The sequence below is a fragment of the Canis lupus genome, chromosome 2, assembly GCF_048164855.1.
Source record: "Canis lupus baileyi chromosome 2, mCanLup2.hap1, whole genome shotgun sequence".
NCBI classification, from domain to species: Eukaryota; Metazoa; Chordata; class Mammalia; order Carnivora; family Canidae; genus Canis; species Canis lupus.
The window spans coordinates 86,065,113-86,081,613 of NC_132839.1; the positions used below are offsets into that span (position 1 = coordinate 86,065,113).

The following is a 16,501-nucleotide window of genomic DNA, read 5'->3' on the forward strand; positions in this document are numbered from 1 at the left end:
AAGTTTCAAACCCCGGTGTGACCCGCTCCACCACACCTCAAGACCCCCGCTTGCCTCTCTGCCACCTGTTGTCACAGCAGGAGTTTAATGTAGCTGGTGGAAGCTGGGGTCCTTGAGCAAAGCTGCCTGCAGCCAAACCAGCTTTGCCTCCTCGTGACTGTGGACCTGGGGTCTTCCAAATGTCCCCGTTCCTTCATCTGTAAAATGGGGCTGCTGTTGCCCGTGTCATGAGGATTGAATGAATTAATGCATCAGAGTAACACTGGATAAGAATTTTAAAAAGAAATCTCTAGGCCAAAAGCTGTAGAGATAAGGAGTTTTTTTTTTTTTTTTAAGATTTTTTTTATTTATTCATGAGGGACCCACAGAGAGAGGCAGAGACACAGGCAGAGGGAGAAGCAGGCTCCCTGTGGGGAGCCCGATGCAAGACTCAATCCTAGGACCCCGGGGATCACCACTTGAGCCAGAGGCAGACACTCAACCACTGAGCCCCCCAGGTGCCCCAAGGTGAGTAGCTGTTAAGAGAACTTCTGGGGCACCTGGGTGTCTCAGTCAGTTAAGAGTCTGCCTTGGGTTCTGGGATGGAGCCTGCTTCCCCATCTCCCTCAGCCCCTCCCTCTGCTCTCTCTCTCTCTTTTAAATAAATATTTTATTTATTTATTCATGGGACACACACAGAGAGAGGCAGAGACACAGGCAGAGGGAGAAGCAGGCTCCCTGCAGGGAGCCCGATGCAGGACTCCATCCCGGGACTCTGGGGTCACACCCTGAGCCGAAGGCAGATGCCCAACTGCTGAGCCACCCAGGCATCCCATATCTCTCTCTCAAATAAACAAAATCTTAAAAGAGAGAGAGAGAGGGAGAGAGAGAGAGAGAGAACGAACCCTGGTCTAGCTTCCTTTTCTCTAGGCAATTCTCAATTTTATAGGGACCTTACTGAGTATCCCTACAAGTACAGTTGATCCTAACATTTCATTTTGCTTGATACTGTTTATTACCGGATAGACTTAAAATCTTCCGTGGATGTTAGTGTCCGCCTAAGGATCGCCGTGTCAGCCACAGGATGCAGTTGTAAAATACTGTCAGGCTTGCAGATACAACCCGTTTCCCCAAGGTCTCATGTGTACTCTCTTTCCTCAGTTATTTACACCCCCTCTCCCTGGGTGCTCAGTCGATGTCCCTCCCGGCTCCGTCCCAAGTGGATCTGTACATTGACACCCAACTTCCCTCCACCCTTCCATTCCACGCACATGTTCTTCTCAACACGCTCCCCCAAGAGACCCTTCCAAATGTGGACACATGCCCTTGACCTTCTGCATCCCAGGGTCCTTAGACCCTCAGTGTACAGATAAGTCTGTGCTCACGGAGCCTAAAAAGTACTCCCACCATCCCAGGTCTCCCCAGGATGGTAGGAGAAGGTTTTGCAGCCATGGCCATGGCCAGTGGGACAGGGTGCAGACCTACAAATGAGTGAGGAGGTTCTGGATGCCAGGCTGCACCTGCCCAGGGAGGTCCGCTCACAAGGCTGTCACCAGTGGTGTGTGGGAGCCAGGGAGCGGCCTTCCCTGCTGCCCATCTGGTCGCAGCACCAACAGCCTAGCTGTGCAGTCCAGGGCACCTGTGATTGCTGCTGCTTAGGGGGCAAAGGCTCCAGGCTGGAGAGGAGGCTCGGCTGAGGAGAGCTGCCGGCGTTGTCCCAGCTCAGGGTCGGGGGAGAATTGAGCTGAATGTGCACCTATTCCGAAGGGCAACGAGCCAAAAATAGCTGGGAGCAACAGCATTTCATCTGACAGGCCCAGAAATAGAGCTCCTTTTGGAGCTCACCAGGGCTACAGAGTGGGTGATACGAGACCTCCAGCATTCCCGCAGAAATCCACGGAAAACCTCCCAGCCGGCACAGGCGCTCCCAGCCCCTCTTCACACGACTTCTCAAAGCCAGGCCCCGGGGCCCACAAGAAAGGAGCCTGCAGAGTCACTGAGGCTTGAGGCTCAAAGGTTGGGGCCTGAGGTCCAGGAGGTGAGGACGGTATCTGGCCGAATGTTCTAAGGAAGGCAGGAACAGGAAGTAATTGGTAAATACTGAGGATTCAAAAAAGGAAGAACAGAGATAGGAACGGATTTAGGGGAGCCTAAAGCCTTGGCTTTCTCATTTTTTTTTTCAGGAAAGAAATGGAAGGACCGAATGCTGAAAAAAAAAATATATATTTTTTACTGTGTGCAGGATTTAGCTGGATCCTGAAGGTCATCGTTGGCAGAAAAAAAGGCCAAGCTTTTCCAACGGGGATGGGCCACGTGTTGCCTGACAGCAATCTTCTCTTCTGTTTTTGTTTTCTTCTCTCCTGTGTTGATGTAAAAGGCAAATGTCACAGTTCATTTATCTTTATTCCGCATATCTGAAGTTGCAGAAAGGAAGGAGGGAAGCGGTAGGGTGCAGAATTCCAGGGAACCCTGTCAGTGCGAAAAGCCCCCACCTGGTGCTGAATATGGGGCCGGGGGCCGGGGGGGGTGGTGGTGCAGAGAGGTAATAAGGGGCAAGAAGGAAAGGAAGGATGGAGAGAAAAAAATGGAAAAGCAAGATGATGACGTCGATTTTATTGAGTGACTATGTCTTAAAAGCTTGCTATGTACAAGGCACGAGGGCAGTGCCCAGAGCTGATTAAGAAACCACCCGTGTTTTCAAGGAGCCTTCAGTACACTTGATGAGGACAAACCAAGAAACTGTCTAGAATGTGAAGCAGGATTAGCCGGTTACCCCATGGGGGTCCACGGGATGCTCCCATGCATCGATGCATCGAGATGCTCGAGATGCTCATGAGCACAAAGAGAACCAGTTGCTTTGTGACCTGAGGTCACGAGGGAAGGCTCACTAGCCTTGGTGGCATCTGCTTGGGCCCCAAAGGTTTCGGTAGGAGGGCAGTGGCAGCAGGAGCGTTCCTGGCTCCTATGTAGTGCCCTCCCGGTGCCCACTTGTAACTCAGAGACCAGGTGTCTCAGCAGGGGTGGATCTCTCTTCCAGAGACATCCTTGGCACCTAGACATGTGGTTGCCAAGGGCCCTTGCACGGACTGTGACAGCCTGAAGGTTAAGTTTCTATTGGCCCACAGCAAAATAAGACAATGACACAGTGGGTGTTTTTCACAAATTATATTCAGTTTAAAGGACTTTCTTTTATTATGATGTTAGGTCCTTCCTAATTTTTTGATGGTAAGAATACCCTGTCTGTTGGATGAAATACTGTTGATAAAATAAAGCATATGGGGGCAAGGGGGTTGTTTGTTTTAAATATTTTTTCATTTTTAATAAATAATAATAAAACAATATTTTGAAGATTTTATTTATTTATTCATGAGAGACACAGAGAGAGAGAAAGGGAGGCAGAGACACAGGCAGAGGGAGAAGCAGGCTCCATGCAGGGAGCCCGACATGGGACTGGATCCTGGGTCTTCAGGATCACGCCGTGGGCTGAAGACGGCGCTGAACCGCTGAGCCACCCGGGCTGCCCAACAAATTTTATTTTAAACACATTTTAATACATTTATTTACATAAATAATATAATTATTTTATTTTAAATTTATTATAATAAAATGAATTTTATTAAATGTATTATAATAAAATAAATATAAATTATTTTTAAACTTATTTATCTTAAATAATTGTATTTTTATATAAATATAAATACATAAATATAAAAAATAATGACTTTTATATTATTAAATTTAGCTTTATTAAACGCTTTAAATATCTTTACCTGACAAGTGAATAGTTGGCCAACGGCATAGGTCACTGAGACTTTACAAGATTTCAAACCATATCGGCGTCTAAGATCGACTGGCCTGGGATGCCCTTCCGTGTCCACGGAGGCAAGCCTGTTCAGTGGAGGTTTGGCCTTTTTCTTGCAGCCCTGACCCAACCCACCCAGGCCTCTGGTTGCTCCTCCCCGTGAGCCCGTGGAGAGAGGCTCCTACCCTCCCCTGGGACTCTCTCCTGTTCCAGGTCGAGGTGTGGAGTTGCTGTCTCGCGGCCTGTCGGAGGGGATGGGATAAACTGACTCACGCCGAGGCAGTGGTGAGCCATACCGGATAAATACAGTCCCCGGGGACCTTCACAGTTTAGTGGAGCATCAAAACTTCATTTAAACCAATAAATTGTAAAGGCGGGAAAGAATGGTTATGCTTAAGTTGAACGGTCTTCTTCTATAACAAGGCCGCACCCTTCAAATGACCCATAGGGGCAGCTAGAGAGGAGGCGAGGGCCTAAACTGATTCTAGCTTCTGGATCAGCTGTCGCAGACCACTGTGAATAGAAATCCTGACCCTCTGTTTCTGCCCCCCTCCAGCACAAAGTCATCAGTCTGCCCCGCAACCCCCTACCCTGGGCCACAGAGCGTCCTAGGCCACAGAGCGACCTGAACATCCCCTTTTGAGGACCACACGGAGGTCTGGTTAGTTTTCTGCAATGCCTGCTGCTCCTCTTGGGGAAGGAATGTTTGCTCACCTCTGGATTCTGGGGCCTTGGGTGATGCCTGATGCACACAGAAGGAACACACTAGAAGCCCAGCGAGTATATCAAGAGGTTTGCTATACCAGGGTAAAAATAGCCCAGTGCCCTCTGGGGTGCCTCCATAGTGACTACACTTGGGGAAATTCAAACCCACGGGCTTTTCAACCTCCAATGCCACGAATCCTGATTACAAACAACCCGAGGAAACCATTTAGTTCCCTGAAGACCAAGCGAGTCTGTGTGCAATGAAGAAGGAGAGAACGCCAGAGAACCCCAGGAAGACAGGTGGAAGTTCCAGAAATACTGTGAAACCCCATCTTCTGGAACTGGCCGGCAATTTTCCTTCCACATATATTGAAAAGCATAGTCTAGCCTTTGATCTGACCAAACATATAAATATATATCTATATGGACACAATCTGGGACAAAGCCACCAAATCTTTCATCCCCTCGGACACTCAATAGAATAAGTGATTTTGCACATCGCACAGGAGGATTTTCAATGCTTTGGGTCTATGGAAGCGGGACAGGTGTTGGAGACATCTGTCAAACAAAGAAACCCTCAGATGCTTTCACGTGGTGGCTGCTGGATGAGGTGGCAGCAGAATGACCCTTGGTATAAGCCAGTGCTTCTGGGAATGAGGTCTGGGGACCGGCAGTCCCCTGGCAGCTCGCCGGAAAGGCAGCTTTTCAAGCCTCCCCCGGGCCGGCTGCACCTGAAGCTCTCGTGGGGTTGTCCAGCCTGCGTGGTTTCCGCGGCCTCCCGGCGGTTGGGATGCAGGATGAACTTTGAAAACCACCGATGTAAGCCATTACCTGGCGGTGAGTGCCTGGGAGCCGGAGCCTGACCCACGGCCACAGCCCTCAGGTGACCTAAATAAAGAGAAAGGGATGACTCAGCGGAGTTGCTGAGCGCGGCCGGGCCTGTACTGAGAGGGCTGAGGGCATATGGGGGCGCGAGCCCCCGGGCACCCCATCTTTGCTGCCAGCCTCTCCTGCCGCCTGGCCCCGGCTGGACTGCACCCACCGCGGTGGCATCCCCGCAGGGCGGGCGGGGGCCGGATCCCCCCGGACCCCCATCCCATCCCTGGCTCCCAACTGTCCTTAGTCGCACTACGCACAAATCCAGCGGCGCCAAAGGGAAGCTTTGGAGAACTTTCCAAGGTGGGTCAAGCGTTTCCCAGCAGCCACAGCTACGGGCCCCAGCCCTGCGCTTCCCGGGGCGCCGGGGGCGGGGGGGGGGGCGGGGCGCAGGCTCCGAGGCGGTGGCCGGGTCCAGCCTGGGTCCCGAGGCCGAGGGCGCGCCAGGATTTATCTTAAAAAGTGCCCGTGCACTTCGCCGGCCTCGCCCTTCCGTTTGGGGCTTCGGCAGATGGCACTGGCCTAATTGATTCATTTTCCCGTCGGTCCAGAGTAGCGGCCGGGGCACGGGGCTGCGAATCCCGCGCAGACCCGCCTCGGGCGCCGGGGCCCTGGACAATTAAGACAAAGAGCGCGGCGGCGGCGGCGGCGGCGGCGGCGGCGGCACCGCACAAAACCCTCGGGAACCATCCAGAACGTGCGGCGTCCCGGGCGGCGGGGCGGGGCGGGGCGGGGCGCAACCCGGGTGCGGACTGCGCCCGGCGGGGAGGCGGCCCCGCCCTGCAGGTGGGCAGGTGGGCAGGTGGGCAGGTGGAGGCCGGCGGGGGCCGGAGCGCGTCCGGGGGGGCCCGCTCGCCCCGCGCCCCGCGGGAATGGCGCCCTCGCCGAGGAGGCGACGAAACGAAACCCACTGCGCCCGCGGGCCCGGGCTGCGGGGTCCGCAGGGGGGAGGGCGGGGACCCGGAGGGAAGGCACAAAGTGGAGGAAAGCGGGGGCGAGGGGGAGACAGGTGCGAGCGGGAGCCGGGGGGGCGGGACCGGGGCGGGCCCCACCTGCGGGGGCGGGGGCGCGGGCGCGGGCGGCGGGGTCGGGGGCGCCGCGGGAGGCGGGCCGGGCAGGGAGGCAGCGCGGAGGGAGGGGACGGGCACCGGCAGGCGGGGAGGAGCCGGCGCTCGGCTGGGGCTGCGGGGGCGGCGACGGCGGGAGCGGCGGCGGCGGCGGCGGCGGGTCCGGCGGCGGCGGCGGCGGCAGGTGGCCCCGCGCGCGGCGGCCGGCCCGGCCGGGGGCGGGCTGGAAGGTGGCGCCTCGGGCGGGGGCCGGTCCCTGCACCAGGTGACCTGCTCCGGCCCGGATCCGGGCGGCCTCGCCATGCAGCGGCGCGGCGCGGGGCTCGGGTGGCCGCGGCGGCAGCAGCGACCCCCCCCGCCGCCCGCGGTCGGCCCCCGGGCCGCAGCCATGGCCCCCCCGCGCGGCGGCGCCCCCCCGGGCCTCGGCGGCCGCCCTGCCTGCGCGCTGCTCCTGCTCTGCTACCTGGTGAGCGCCGGACCCTGCCCGGGTCCTCCCCTCCGCGCGGGGCCCCGGGGACGCGGGCGGGGGGCGGCCGGGAGCTGCGGCTCGGGGCGGCGGGGCGCTGCTAGTTTGCTCGCTTCCCGGCCGCTGCGCCCCGGGCGCGCCGGCACCTGGGATGGGGCCCGGGGCGCGGGGCGCGGGGCGCGGGGCGCGGAGCCGGGGGCGCGGACGCGGCGCTCGCTCTCCCTCCGGGACGCGCGGCCCCCGGGGGCCCCTCCCGCCCCCGCGCCCCTCCACCCTGCGCGCGGCTCTCCCTCCGGCCCCCCTACCCGGCCGGGGCTTCCCTCGCAGTCTCACAGCTCCTCGCCTCCCGTGCCCAACTTCGCCTCTCCCTCTCCCTCCCTCCCTCTCTCTCTCCCTTCCTCTCTCTCCTTCTCTCCCTCTCCTTCTCCCTCTCTCTCTCTCCCTCTTTCCCCCTCTCCCTCCCTCCCTCTCCTCTCCTTCTCTCTCTCCCTCACTCTCCTTTTCTCCCTCTCCCCTCCCTCCCTCCCCCTCTCCCCCTCTCTCCCTCCCTCCCTCCCTCTCTCTCTATCCCCCTCTCTCCCTCACTCTCCTCTCCCTCTCCCCCTCTCTATCCCTCTCCCTCTCTCCCCCTCTCTCCCTCTCTCCCCTCTCCTTCCCTCTCCCCCTCTCCATTTCCCCCTCCCTCTCCCTCTCTCCCCCTCTTCCCCTTCCCCTCTCCCCCTCTTCCCCTTCCCCTCTCTCTCCCCATCTCCCCCTCCCCCTCTCCCCCTTCCTCTCCCCCTCTCCCCCTCTCCCCTCTCCTTCTCTCCCCCTCCCTCTCCCCCCCTCTCCCCTCTCCTCTCTATCCCTCTCTCCCCCCCCTCCCCCGGCGAACCCCTCCCCTCCCCTCCCCTCCCCCCCTCCCCTCGTCCCCGCCGGGTCCTCCTGGCCCGGACCGCTCTCTGCCACCGCGCCGGCGACGAACCCCGCGCTTGCGGCGCTCGCCAACTCCTCCGCGGTCACTCCAGCCAAGTTGCGGATGCCAGGAAGAATCCGAGTTCTTGGTAACACGCTTGCCGCCCGCCCGAGCGGTGACTTTAGCTGCGTCTCGAGCTTTGCAACGTTGCCGCTTCGGAGAACAGACGCTCGGCTGCTGCGCGCCCGCGGACCGTTTGCGCTCCTCCCGGCTCCTCTTTCAGTCTCCAGCTGAATGGCACTAACCTATTTTTCCCAAACCAGCCCATTTAAAAATACCCGAGTAATGTTCACCCTCAGGACAAGGTGGGGGAATTAGCCCTCGATTCCTTTGAAGGCTTGCTAGCTTCTGCTCGGAATTCTCCCAGACAATGGTGAACCTGCAGAAGGCGACACCCTTCCTGCCCTGCCTACCTTAGGCTCCAGGATCCTGCAGAAGCCCTGGGTTATCTCGCCATATATTACTGTAAATAAGTGAAATCGAAAATGCTGAATCATGAAACTGATGTAATAGGAAGTTCACAGAATGCTTAAAATTGAGCAGTGTCATTGTCCAGGATTGTTCTCATTTATGTGGTACCGCCATTATTTGGAGTCTTTCCTCGTAGAAGCTAAAAACTGCTTGGGAGACGTTGTTGTCGGGCATTAGAAATTTGATTCCAAAGAGATCGCCATCCAGCCCAAGTTTCTTTTAACACTCTTTACTTCTCGTCTGTTGCGTTTCTTGAAGCAGGAGGGTGTAAAAATGCTAATTGTAATTCTGCTTTAGCGTCTACCTGTTGAGCTATCCAGGCTCTTCCTCCTATTTTAAAGTCAACCAGTACCAGATTTCGTAGCCAGATTTATTCGATATTTTCCTAAGAAGTTGTCGGTTAACATGCATGGTCTGGGTTTTTTTTTTTTTTTTCACCCCAGAGGTGGTATTATTTAATATTTATGCCACAGGGCTACAGCGCACAGGCTCGTAAATATAACTGCCAAAACAGATGATGACAGGGTTTCAGTTTAAACAGATGATCCACATCCACAAGGCCGTTACCCACAGAGGCAGAAATGATGTCCTGGAGCAGTGTGTGAAACATTAATGTACAGGTGGTCTGAAAAGTTCCATGTGGAAATCCCAAGACCTGGCAAGGAGAGACCACTTCTTGACAGTTCCGAGGAATCAGAGTGACAGAAGCAAAGCCCAAAGGCCTCGTGGTCTGCAGGAACAGAGGCAGGTGGTGGAGAAAGTATAAAAGTTCTGTTTAGACCAAGGGGGGTTTAAGAGAACAGATCACAGGAGGGGACAGAGATGCTCTGCGTGGAGTAGAGCAAGATAGTGAGGTGAGGGCTCCGAAGACAGAGATTATAGAAAATACCGCAAAGTCGAACTAATCTGAGCGCGGCCGAGTGTCTTGGCAGACAGGGAAGGGTTGGATTTTGGAACCATCCGGAAGAGGGAAACGGCAGTGCTTCTTGACTGTGTTTCCTTCAGATGGGCTGCAGATATGCCACTGCGCAGGAAGGACTTTGATAAACAAGCAAACCACTTTGCAGCTAAATGTTAAGCTTTTGTCAAACCCAGGAAAGCAGAGGTGTGATTTGGAAGATGGGCTCCACCTTTTGTTCTAAAGGTCTATCTATCCATTTCCTTAAGATTCTGCTCTAGAGGTGTGTGCTACCTAAGCCAGTGGTGAGAGGTAAGGAAGGCTTTCTGACCTTGGAGAAATTCGCTGTGCAAGGCAGGGGAACGTCTGCAGGAAACACGAGATACAGAAAACAAAAGGGGGGAGGGATGCGTAACCGTGTCCATTTTCCTTGTCAAGGAATATTTCCTAGAGGAAGTGATTGGTCAGGGAGGCGAGGCCAGCAGGTGGAGGGTAGAGGTGGAGCAGAGTAGCTTGGGCAGGATCTCAGGAACATGTAGATACTAGAGGAAGAAAGCTATCCCATAATTTGGAATCATAAATAATAAGAATAGTTTGCATTATCCTAAGTCATTTATATGCATTTTCCAGGGCTTTTTTAATAAGATTTATTTATTTATTTGAGAGAGAGAGAGAGAGAGAGAGAGGGAGCACGCACACATGTGAGCAGGAGGAGGGGCAGAGGGAGAGGGAGAGAATCCTCAAGCAGATCCTCACTGAACGTGGAGCCCGATGTGGGGCTCGACGTGGGGCTCGGTCCTAGGACCCCGAGGTCGTGATCTGAACTGAAATCAAGAATCTGATGCTTAATCAGCAGAGCCACCCAGACGCCCCTGCATTATCCAGTATTCTAACGACAACCTCGTGTGGTAGGAGCTGTTATGCTCCTCATTCAGTTGAGGTAGCTGAGACTCAGGTTAGGTAGGTTGCCTTGGGCCACACAGGTAGTCCAAGATTGAAACCCAAGTCTGTCCACTTCCGGAGCCCCAGTTCCTAGGCAGGCTAACTTACTGCTTTCTGCTTTTTGCTGCTCTGAGCTCGTTCCTCTCATACATAGATGCATGGGCCATTAGCAAAGCTCTTACAATGAGCGGTCACTGTGCCACTGGCCAGGATGTGAGGTCATGTCTAAAGGGGCCGAAAATACACAAAACAGAAGCAAGAGGCCCCAGAATGGAAGTAGGATGTTAAAGAGAAGAATAGGTGAAACCAGGAAATATTTGCCATCTGTGATGGCAAGGTAAAAGGTACGGTCTTTGTCTAGTCCAGAGGCAGCTGAGGGTTGGGGGGTTGGCTGGCACTTGTGTTTGTGTGAATGTGCGTCCAGGTGTCCAGCGAGTGTGCCTTGGAATGCGTTCCAAAGTCAAGTTGTCTCTGGTTCGGGGGCCGATTCCCACTTTGTGTTATCCCTACCTCTTTGCTTGTTCTCAAGGACTGGAGATGGAGACTGGTTTTCTGAACAGATGCCTTTAAGCCCCTGCCCTCACGGGGAGCACGCTTCCCGGAGCCAGGGTCCTGAGGCAACGGGCGCCTTTCGTCCCCATTGGCTGGGACAGAATAACCTTCAGTGGCAGCCCAAGAACAGTACTGTGACTGTAGCTAGGATACTGCCAAAGCATGAATAATTGTGACGAGGCCTGAAAGATAAGTCACGGAACGATGCCAAGCAGATTTCTGAAAAGATGATCCCTGGTTCCAGCAGCTGCCAGAAAATTCTAAGGTCACCAAAGGTCAAGGTGGCAGAGAGCCTCCTCCGAGAGGGTGAGGGCTTGAAAAGTAAAAGGTAATGGAATCGCTTCCACTGAGGTCACTGGTGCTGAGTGGTGTGGTCCGCGCAGGACTTGCCAACAGAACCCCCCACCCCCCGCCCTTGTCATTCTCTTACATCATTAACTCGTCGTACCTTCCTCCAGATTTGGCCAGATCAGCTGAGGCTGCCCGGCCCCATCTGTGACGGTGGCACTTGGAGAAGGCATTTCTGTCCATTCCGAACGCTGGTCTCGAATGTATAATTTTTTCTTAAATGAGAAAAACAGATCTCACAATGGCCAGTGTTGATGTCAGCTGTAGAGCCGAAATATTCAGGGTGGACATTTGCACTTGTTAGACGACCAGAGGACAATGAAATAAGAGGGCATTGGTGGCACAGATGTATAGGGTGTCGTCCACGGACGGTGGCTGTGCCAGAGCTCTCCATCAGTGGCCGCAGACGGTCGGTTATCCCTCGAGTGGTACTCACAGACTCCTCACTCCGTGCGTGACACAGGGCCTAGGAAGATCGGAACAGGGTGGAGACAGAGAGGCTCTCACTTATCTTGACTCGAGAGTGAAAATGGATGTTTGAAATATAGAGATGAGCTTCAAACTTCCCGTCGGCCAACAGAGTCCACGTTCACCCTGACCAGAGCACCTAAAATCTCCCAAGCCATGGCATTTGCCTTTTGCTCTCTATACCTTCGAGTCCTGTGGGCAAAAGTGTCGGAGTCGTGAATCGGCTGAAGGAAGCAGCTGGAGGAAAGATAGACAAGGCATAAAGAACCCAGGCAGCTCACAGAGGAGACGGATGGACATGAGTGGGCCATAAATAGCCTCCAGCGAATTCAGTTGCCCTGTTTATTGGCTCATCCTATTCCCCTGAGAAAGGACCCGAGGAGCAGGAGGGCTGTGCAGCATGGGAGGGATTGCTGGGACATCGGCTTGGGTTGCCCTGGTTTGTCTGCCATCCTCATCCAAAGAAGGGCTTGGCTGAGTTGGGGAGTTGGCTCGGTGCGGCGTGTAGGTTTGTGGGTAAGATAATACCTATCTTGCCCCCCATGGCCAGAAAGTGGGACAGGTGTAGAAGTAAGTTGGTGAGTCGAGGGCCTCATTTTGGGCGTTTCTGGAAGGCCAGAGAGACCCCGTCACTGACTTTGGAGTCAGATAGGAATTTGAATTTTGGTTCTGTCTTTGAGTAGTTGCTTGACCTTCCCGTCTCTGAATCCATTCCATTTTCTCAGCTGTAAAACTGGAATGCTGTGTCCCTCCCAGAGCTGGTGTGAAGATTCGATTCGAAGGGAGAAGTTCTGTGAGGTTCTCTTTGAGAGGATGAGTTTCGAAGTGAGTGAGAAGTGGACTTACGCATCGGTCCCAACGCCCGGCACAGAGTTGGGTACTCAGTGAAATGAAACCAAACCAACCCTTGGTTACCCTCGTGATTTAAGTTAAATCAAATCAAAGCAGTATCAAAGAGAGGAAGGGAGCCAGTGCAACTAGGAGTACTGCCTGTGGGGTGGTGGTGGTGTTTCTCTAGCCAGCTCTCAGGTTTAGGAAGGCATATGGGTCACCTGGGATGTAGTTCCCAAGGCACATCTCGATTTCGGATTCCATACCGACATCACTGCCCATTCTGTTTAATTGCATACTTTGTTGACATAAACAGGATTTTTACTTATTTCTGGTCAGCAGAAATTGGAGAAGTAGGCCTTTTAAGCCAATACAATTACCTTCTGATGTATGGAAAGTTTGATCCAGCCGGCTTGACGAGAAAGCACTCATGAGCAAGGTTTCCTTAGGTGACTGATGGGGTGGGATGGGCAGGAATGAGAAGAACAGACACTCGATAATTGTTTGCATATTACATGAACCCACATACATTTGTTGGTGTAAATAACCCTCCCCGTGAGTGATTTCAGATGTTCCAATCTCTCTGTCCTTTCCTTAAATAACAAGTGGACCATGCAGAGAAAAGAGCCAAGTTTTCTCAGCTTTTTGGAACAGGGAGGGTTATTTGAATAGAATTTCTTCTTATTGATTTTGTTGAAAGGCATCAGATGCAGTCATCCTAAAAGAAGCTTAGGGAGAATTGATAGATTTTTTTTTTCTATCCAGAAGATACATAAATTCATCTGTTTCTTGACTCCCCCTCTTGAAATATAGAGATGAATTGAGTGCATTTTGATTTTTAATTTGGGGTCTTTTATCATGAACACAACATTAATGACCCATTTCTTTCTTTAAAAAGAATTTACAGTACATACACAGTACATAACATCTTACACAATTAGACAAACACGAGGGAATCTATGTTTCCGGAGTGTGTGTGACATTGTCAAATTTGACTTTGATTAAGGCTTACTTCTGGTGTAAACAGATGTTCGAGGGCTCGGGCATCTTTCAGGGCCCAGCTCCATTGTGTGCAAAACAGTCCAGTAGCTTCCGAGGTGGAACATCTATGTGGCTGCCTAAATAGCTAATTTGAGGGGCACAGAAATGCCCCCCCTCACCCCCCTAAATTTCTCTTTATAGCTGCAGTGCATTTGGGCTTTGCTTTTAAGGCATTATCTCCCCCAGCCTGGCAGAGAAATGCAGATCTGTGATACTACTGCAGTCCTTTTTCATTATCACATTAACACGGATGAACTCGCCAGATGAACAAGAGTCCAACAGAGGGTAGAGGGATAGGAAATTTTAAAAATTTAACTCATGTTTTTTGGTGTGGAGAGATGGAAAAGTTCTAGAAGGTAGGGTGGTTGTCTGAAAGGTCCGGAGGGACTCCATAGGTAAGAGAAGCCCACCCTAAATGGGTAAGGTAAGTACCAGAGGGCCACCTTCCCTGACCTCACGTCAGCTGTGATCCCCAGGAGCCCCCCTGGGGGGGGGGGTTGGTGCCAAAGGGTAAGGGTTCTTTCCAAGGAGATTAATGAGGCTGGATGGAAATAGAGAAGCGGAGAGGGCCCCTGTCACAGAAGAGCTTGTGAACCTCAGGAGAGGGTGGCAGGGACTCTGGATCCAGTCCTCCGGTTTATGCGCAGGTGCTCCCTGGAGCAGTGAGCCGAGGAGGACCACAGAGGCTCCTGGCTGAAATGCTCCCGCCCAGTATTTCACTTCAGCGGGAAACACCCAAAATCCTACTGTGTGCCAAGCTCTATTTTAGAAGCCAGGAACATAACAATGAATAAGACATGGACTCTGACCTCATAATTTCTAAACAAAGGAGTGACTGGGTGCTTTTTTACTTCCGTTAATGCAAGCTGGCATGTGAAAATACCTATGAAGGTTGGACACGTGTCATGGCTGTAGCTGAAACTCTTCCACTTAATTGCTTTATTTTCCTGGCAGGAAACAGATAACCACACACATGACTTAAGCCAGGAAATCAGCTTCAGCTTAATCAATATTTAGAGTGTGATGTGTTGCTAATTGGTGTTGGTTGTGTACATAACAGAGGTAGCCACAGCTCATGGCGTGGCAGCTGCCCACTGGGTCTGCTTCAATCCACGAGACACCAGCTTCCTACTTTGCATACGTGCCCCCAAAGACTGAAGGCCGTCCTGTCTTCTTGAGGGATTTGGACCCTGCCCCTAGAGCCGCAGATGGTGGCTTTGAGGTCCCCTTCAGGGCCAGCACCCTCCCCCACCATATTACGAAAGCCTTGTCCATCCCTGAAATTGTTCTTCTCTTGTACTCCTGCTTCTCCCACTTCTCAAGTCATCTGGCTCAGCCCGTGACATTTTTCTGCACCCAGGCTAGCTCGAACTTCTCATCCCACTTAGATCTTTACCAAAGGAAACAATAGCAAGATGCCAACGTTGCCACCACTGGGGAACCTTTGCAAAATAACCCATCAAGCGCCATCAACCACACGTCTACAAAGTTATGCCTAATTGGGTTATTCATCTCATTTCTCCCGTATGATCATTCCTTTAAAAAGCACATTTTCTGTCATTTTGTGGTTTCCGAAACTCTAAATCTAGAATAAAAGCTCGATAATCTAGAACCGTAGTCGGCAAGCTGTGGTCGACGGGCGCAGCCAGCTGCCTGTTTGTGTAAACAGAGTTGAACGGGACCACAGCCGTGATCATTCGCTTATAAGTCAGTTGTCTGTGGCTGCTTTCTTGATACCACAGCAGAGCTAAGCAGTTTTCATGGACACCAAGTGGCCTGCAAAACCTAAAATACTTACCATATGGCCCTTTTTTTTTTTTTTACAGGAAAAGTCTGCTAACTTCAAATCTAGAATAGCACCAGCCAGTAGAAGTATAACGTAAGCCACGAGTACGAGCCACCTGTGTAATTTCAAATTTTTCGATAGCTGCATTTAAAAAGTAACAGGTGAAATTCATTTGGGGGAGCATATTTTGTTTAACTCACTGCATCTCAGTATGATCCACTTCAACACGTGGTCGGTATGAGAACTATTAGATAGGTTGCATTTTTTAAAACATTGAAATCCAGTGTATATCGTACATTACAGCACATCTCGATCGGAACCCGTCGCATTTCTTCTGTATTGGCGTGCGTCTAGAACCCATAAGCTCCTAAACCGTGGATTCACTTTTCCTGCATTTGAGGTTTTGAAGTAGGTGAAAATAAAATAATCTTCATATGCACAGATGAAGATTTCCTTTAAAACCGAATTTTGAGGGAAGGCTCTGGAGAGAGAACACCGTCAGGTGTCCTATACCTTTTTCGTTCCCCTCTGTCACCACTGATCTCCACAGTGATGAGCCCGACGTCCAGAAAGTCATGGTTCATCAGGCAAAGCTGAAGCCAGTGTCAGCAGGCTGCGCTTATTAACGTGGGAAAGTGGGCCGGTGCACGTTTCACCCTAAGATGGAAAGCAACGAACGTTACCACTAACTGCACTTTCCAGTGGAAGCTCATGAAATCACATAGCCTTTCCCCCCAGAATTCTGTTTAAGAGAAGCATTAGCCTGGAGTTGCCAGCGTCAGCGATAAAAACATGATTCAAAAGAATAAAATAAAATAAAATAAAATAAAATAAAATAAAATAAAATAAAATAAAATAAAATAAAATAAAAAATAAGCAGCAGAAGAGGGCTAGGGTGTGTTTTTAAGGTAGACATAAAAGGAACGAGGAAGACGTTTTAAGGCATTTTCTGAAAAAGAACACACGGTGACATTCAGTATGTCCTGGCCTCTGCTCTCTGTTGCCTTATTAACTGGGCACGAGTGGGATTGAGTGAGGGTGGTGGCTTTCGGGGCACTGGGAACGAGGGACACTCGCCACCATCAGCCGCCACGCTGTCCAGCCTCCCTGTCTTCGGCTGGCCTCTGCACTGGGTTCACATCTTGAGAAGGGGCCACATCTGGGCACATCTGTCTGAATGAACAAACCGCCCCTTGTGGATAAATGCTGAGGGTACCCGTAACCCCAAGAAAGCCGAACTGAGCCCAGCCACTCCTTACAGCCTTGCTGCCGTGCACGTGGGGGGACAACGTGGGAGAGGGCCGGGCTCCTGGG

The 16,501-nt window shown here is 52.5% G+C and overlaps 1 protein-coding gene and 1 long non-coding RNA gene across 10 annotated transcripts in view; one reads left to right on the forward strand and one right to left on the reverse strand.

Moving 5' to 3' along the window:
* Window positions 1–3,317: 3,317 nt before the first annotated feature.
* LOC140622927 (uncharacterized) lies at window positions 3,318–8,309 on the reverse strand. 4 transcript variants are annotated; one of them, XR_012022596.1, is made up of 3 exons: window positions 8,264–8,309; window positions 3,750–5,374; window positions 3,318–3,496 (listed from the first exon to the last, which is right to left on the reverse strand). It is a non-coding gene; the product is annotated as an uncharacterized lncRNA (long non-coding RNA). The 4 variants fall into 4 exon arrangements; XR_012022589.1 differs by lacking the exon at window positions 8,264–8,309 and adding an exon at window positions 7,860–8,255; XR_012022588.1 differs by lacking the exon at window positions 8,264–8,309 and adding an exon at window positions 7,201–7,332.
* Window positions 5,400–16,501, forward strand: part of SEL1L3 (SEL1L family member 3) — a 100,953-nt gene continuing 89,851 nt past the window's right edge. For 2 of the 6 annotated variants that reach the window (XR_012022576.1, XM_072808716.1), the window contains exon 1: window positions 5,400–5,665. Coding sequence is in view for 5 of the 6 variants with exons in the window: in XM_072808716.1 (XP_072664817.1) it covers window positions 5,450–5,665 (216 nt within the window). In the remaining variant the exon portion in view is untranslated. Of the gene's footprint in view, window positions 5,666–6,715; window positions 6,896–16,501 lie in introns of those variants that run through there. The other 4 variants (XM_072808692.1, XM_072808702.1, XM_072808674.1 and 1 more) reach the window with 3 other exon arrangements.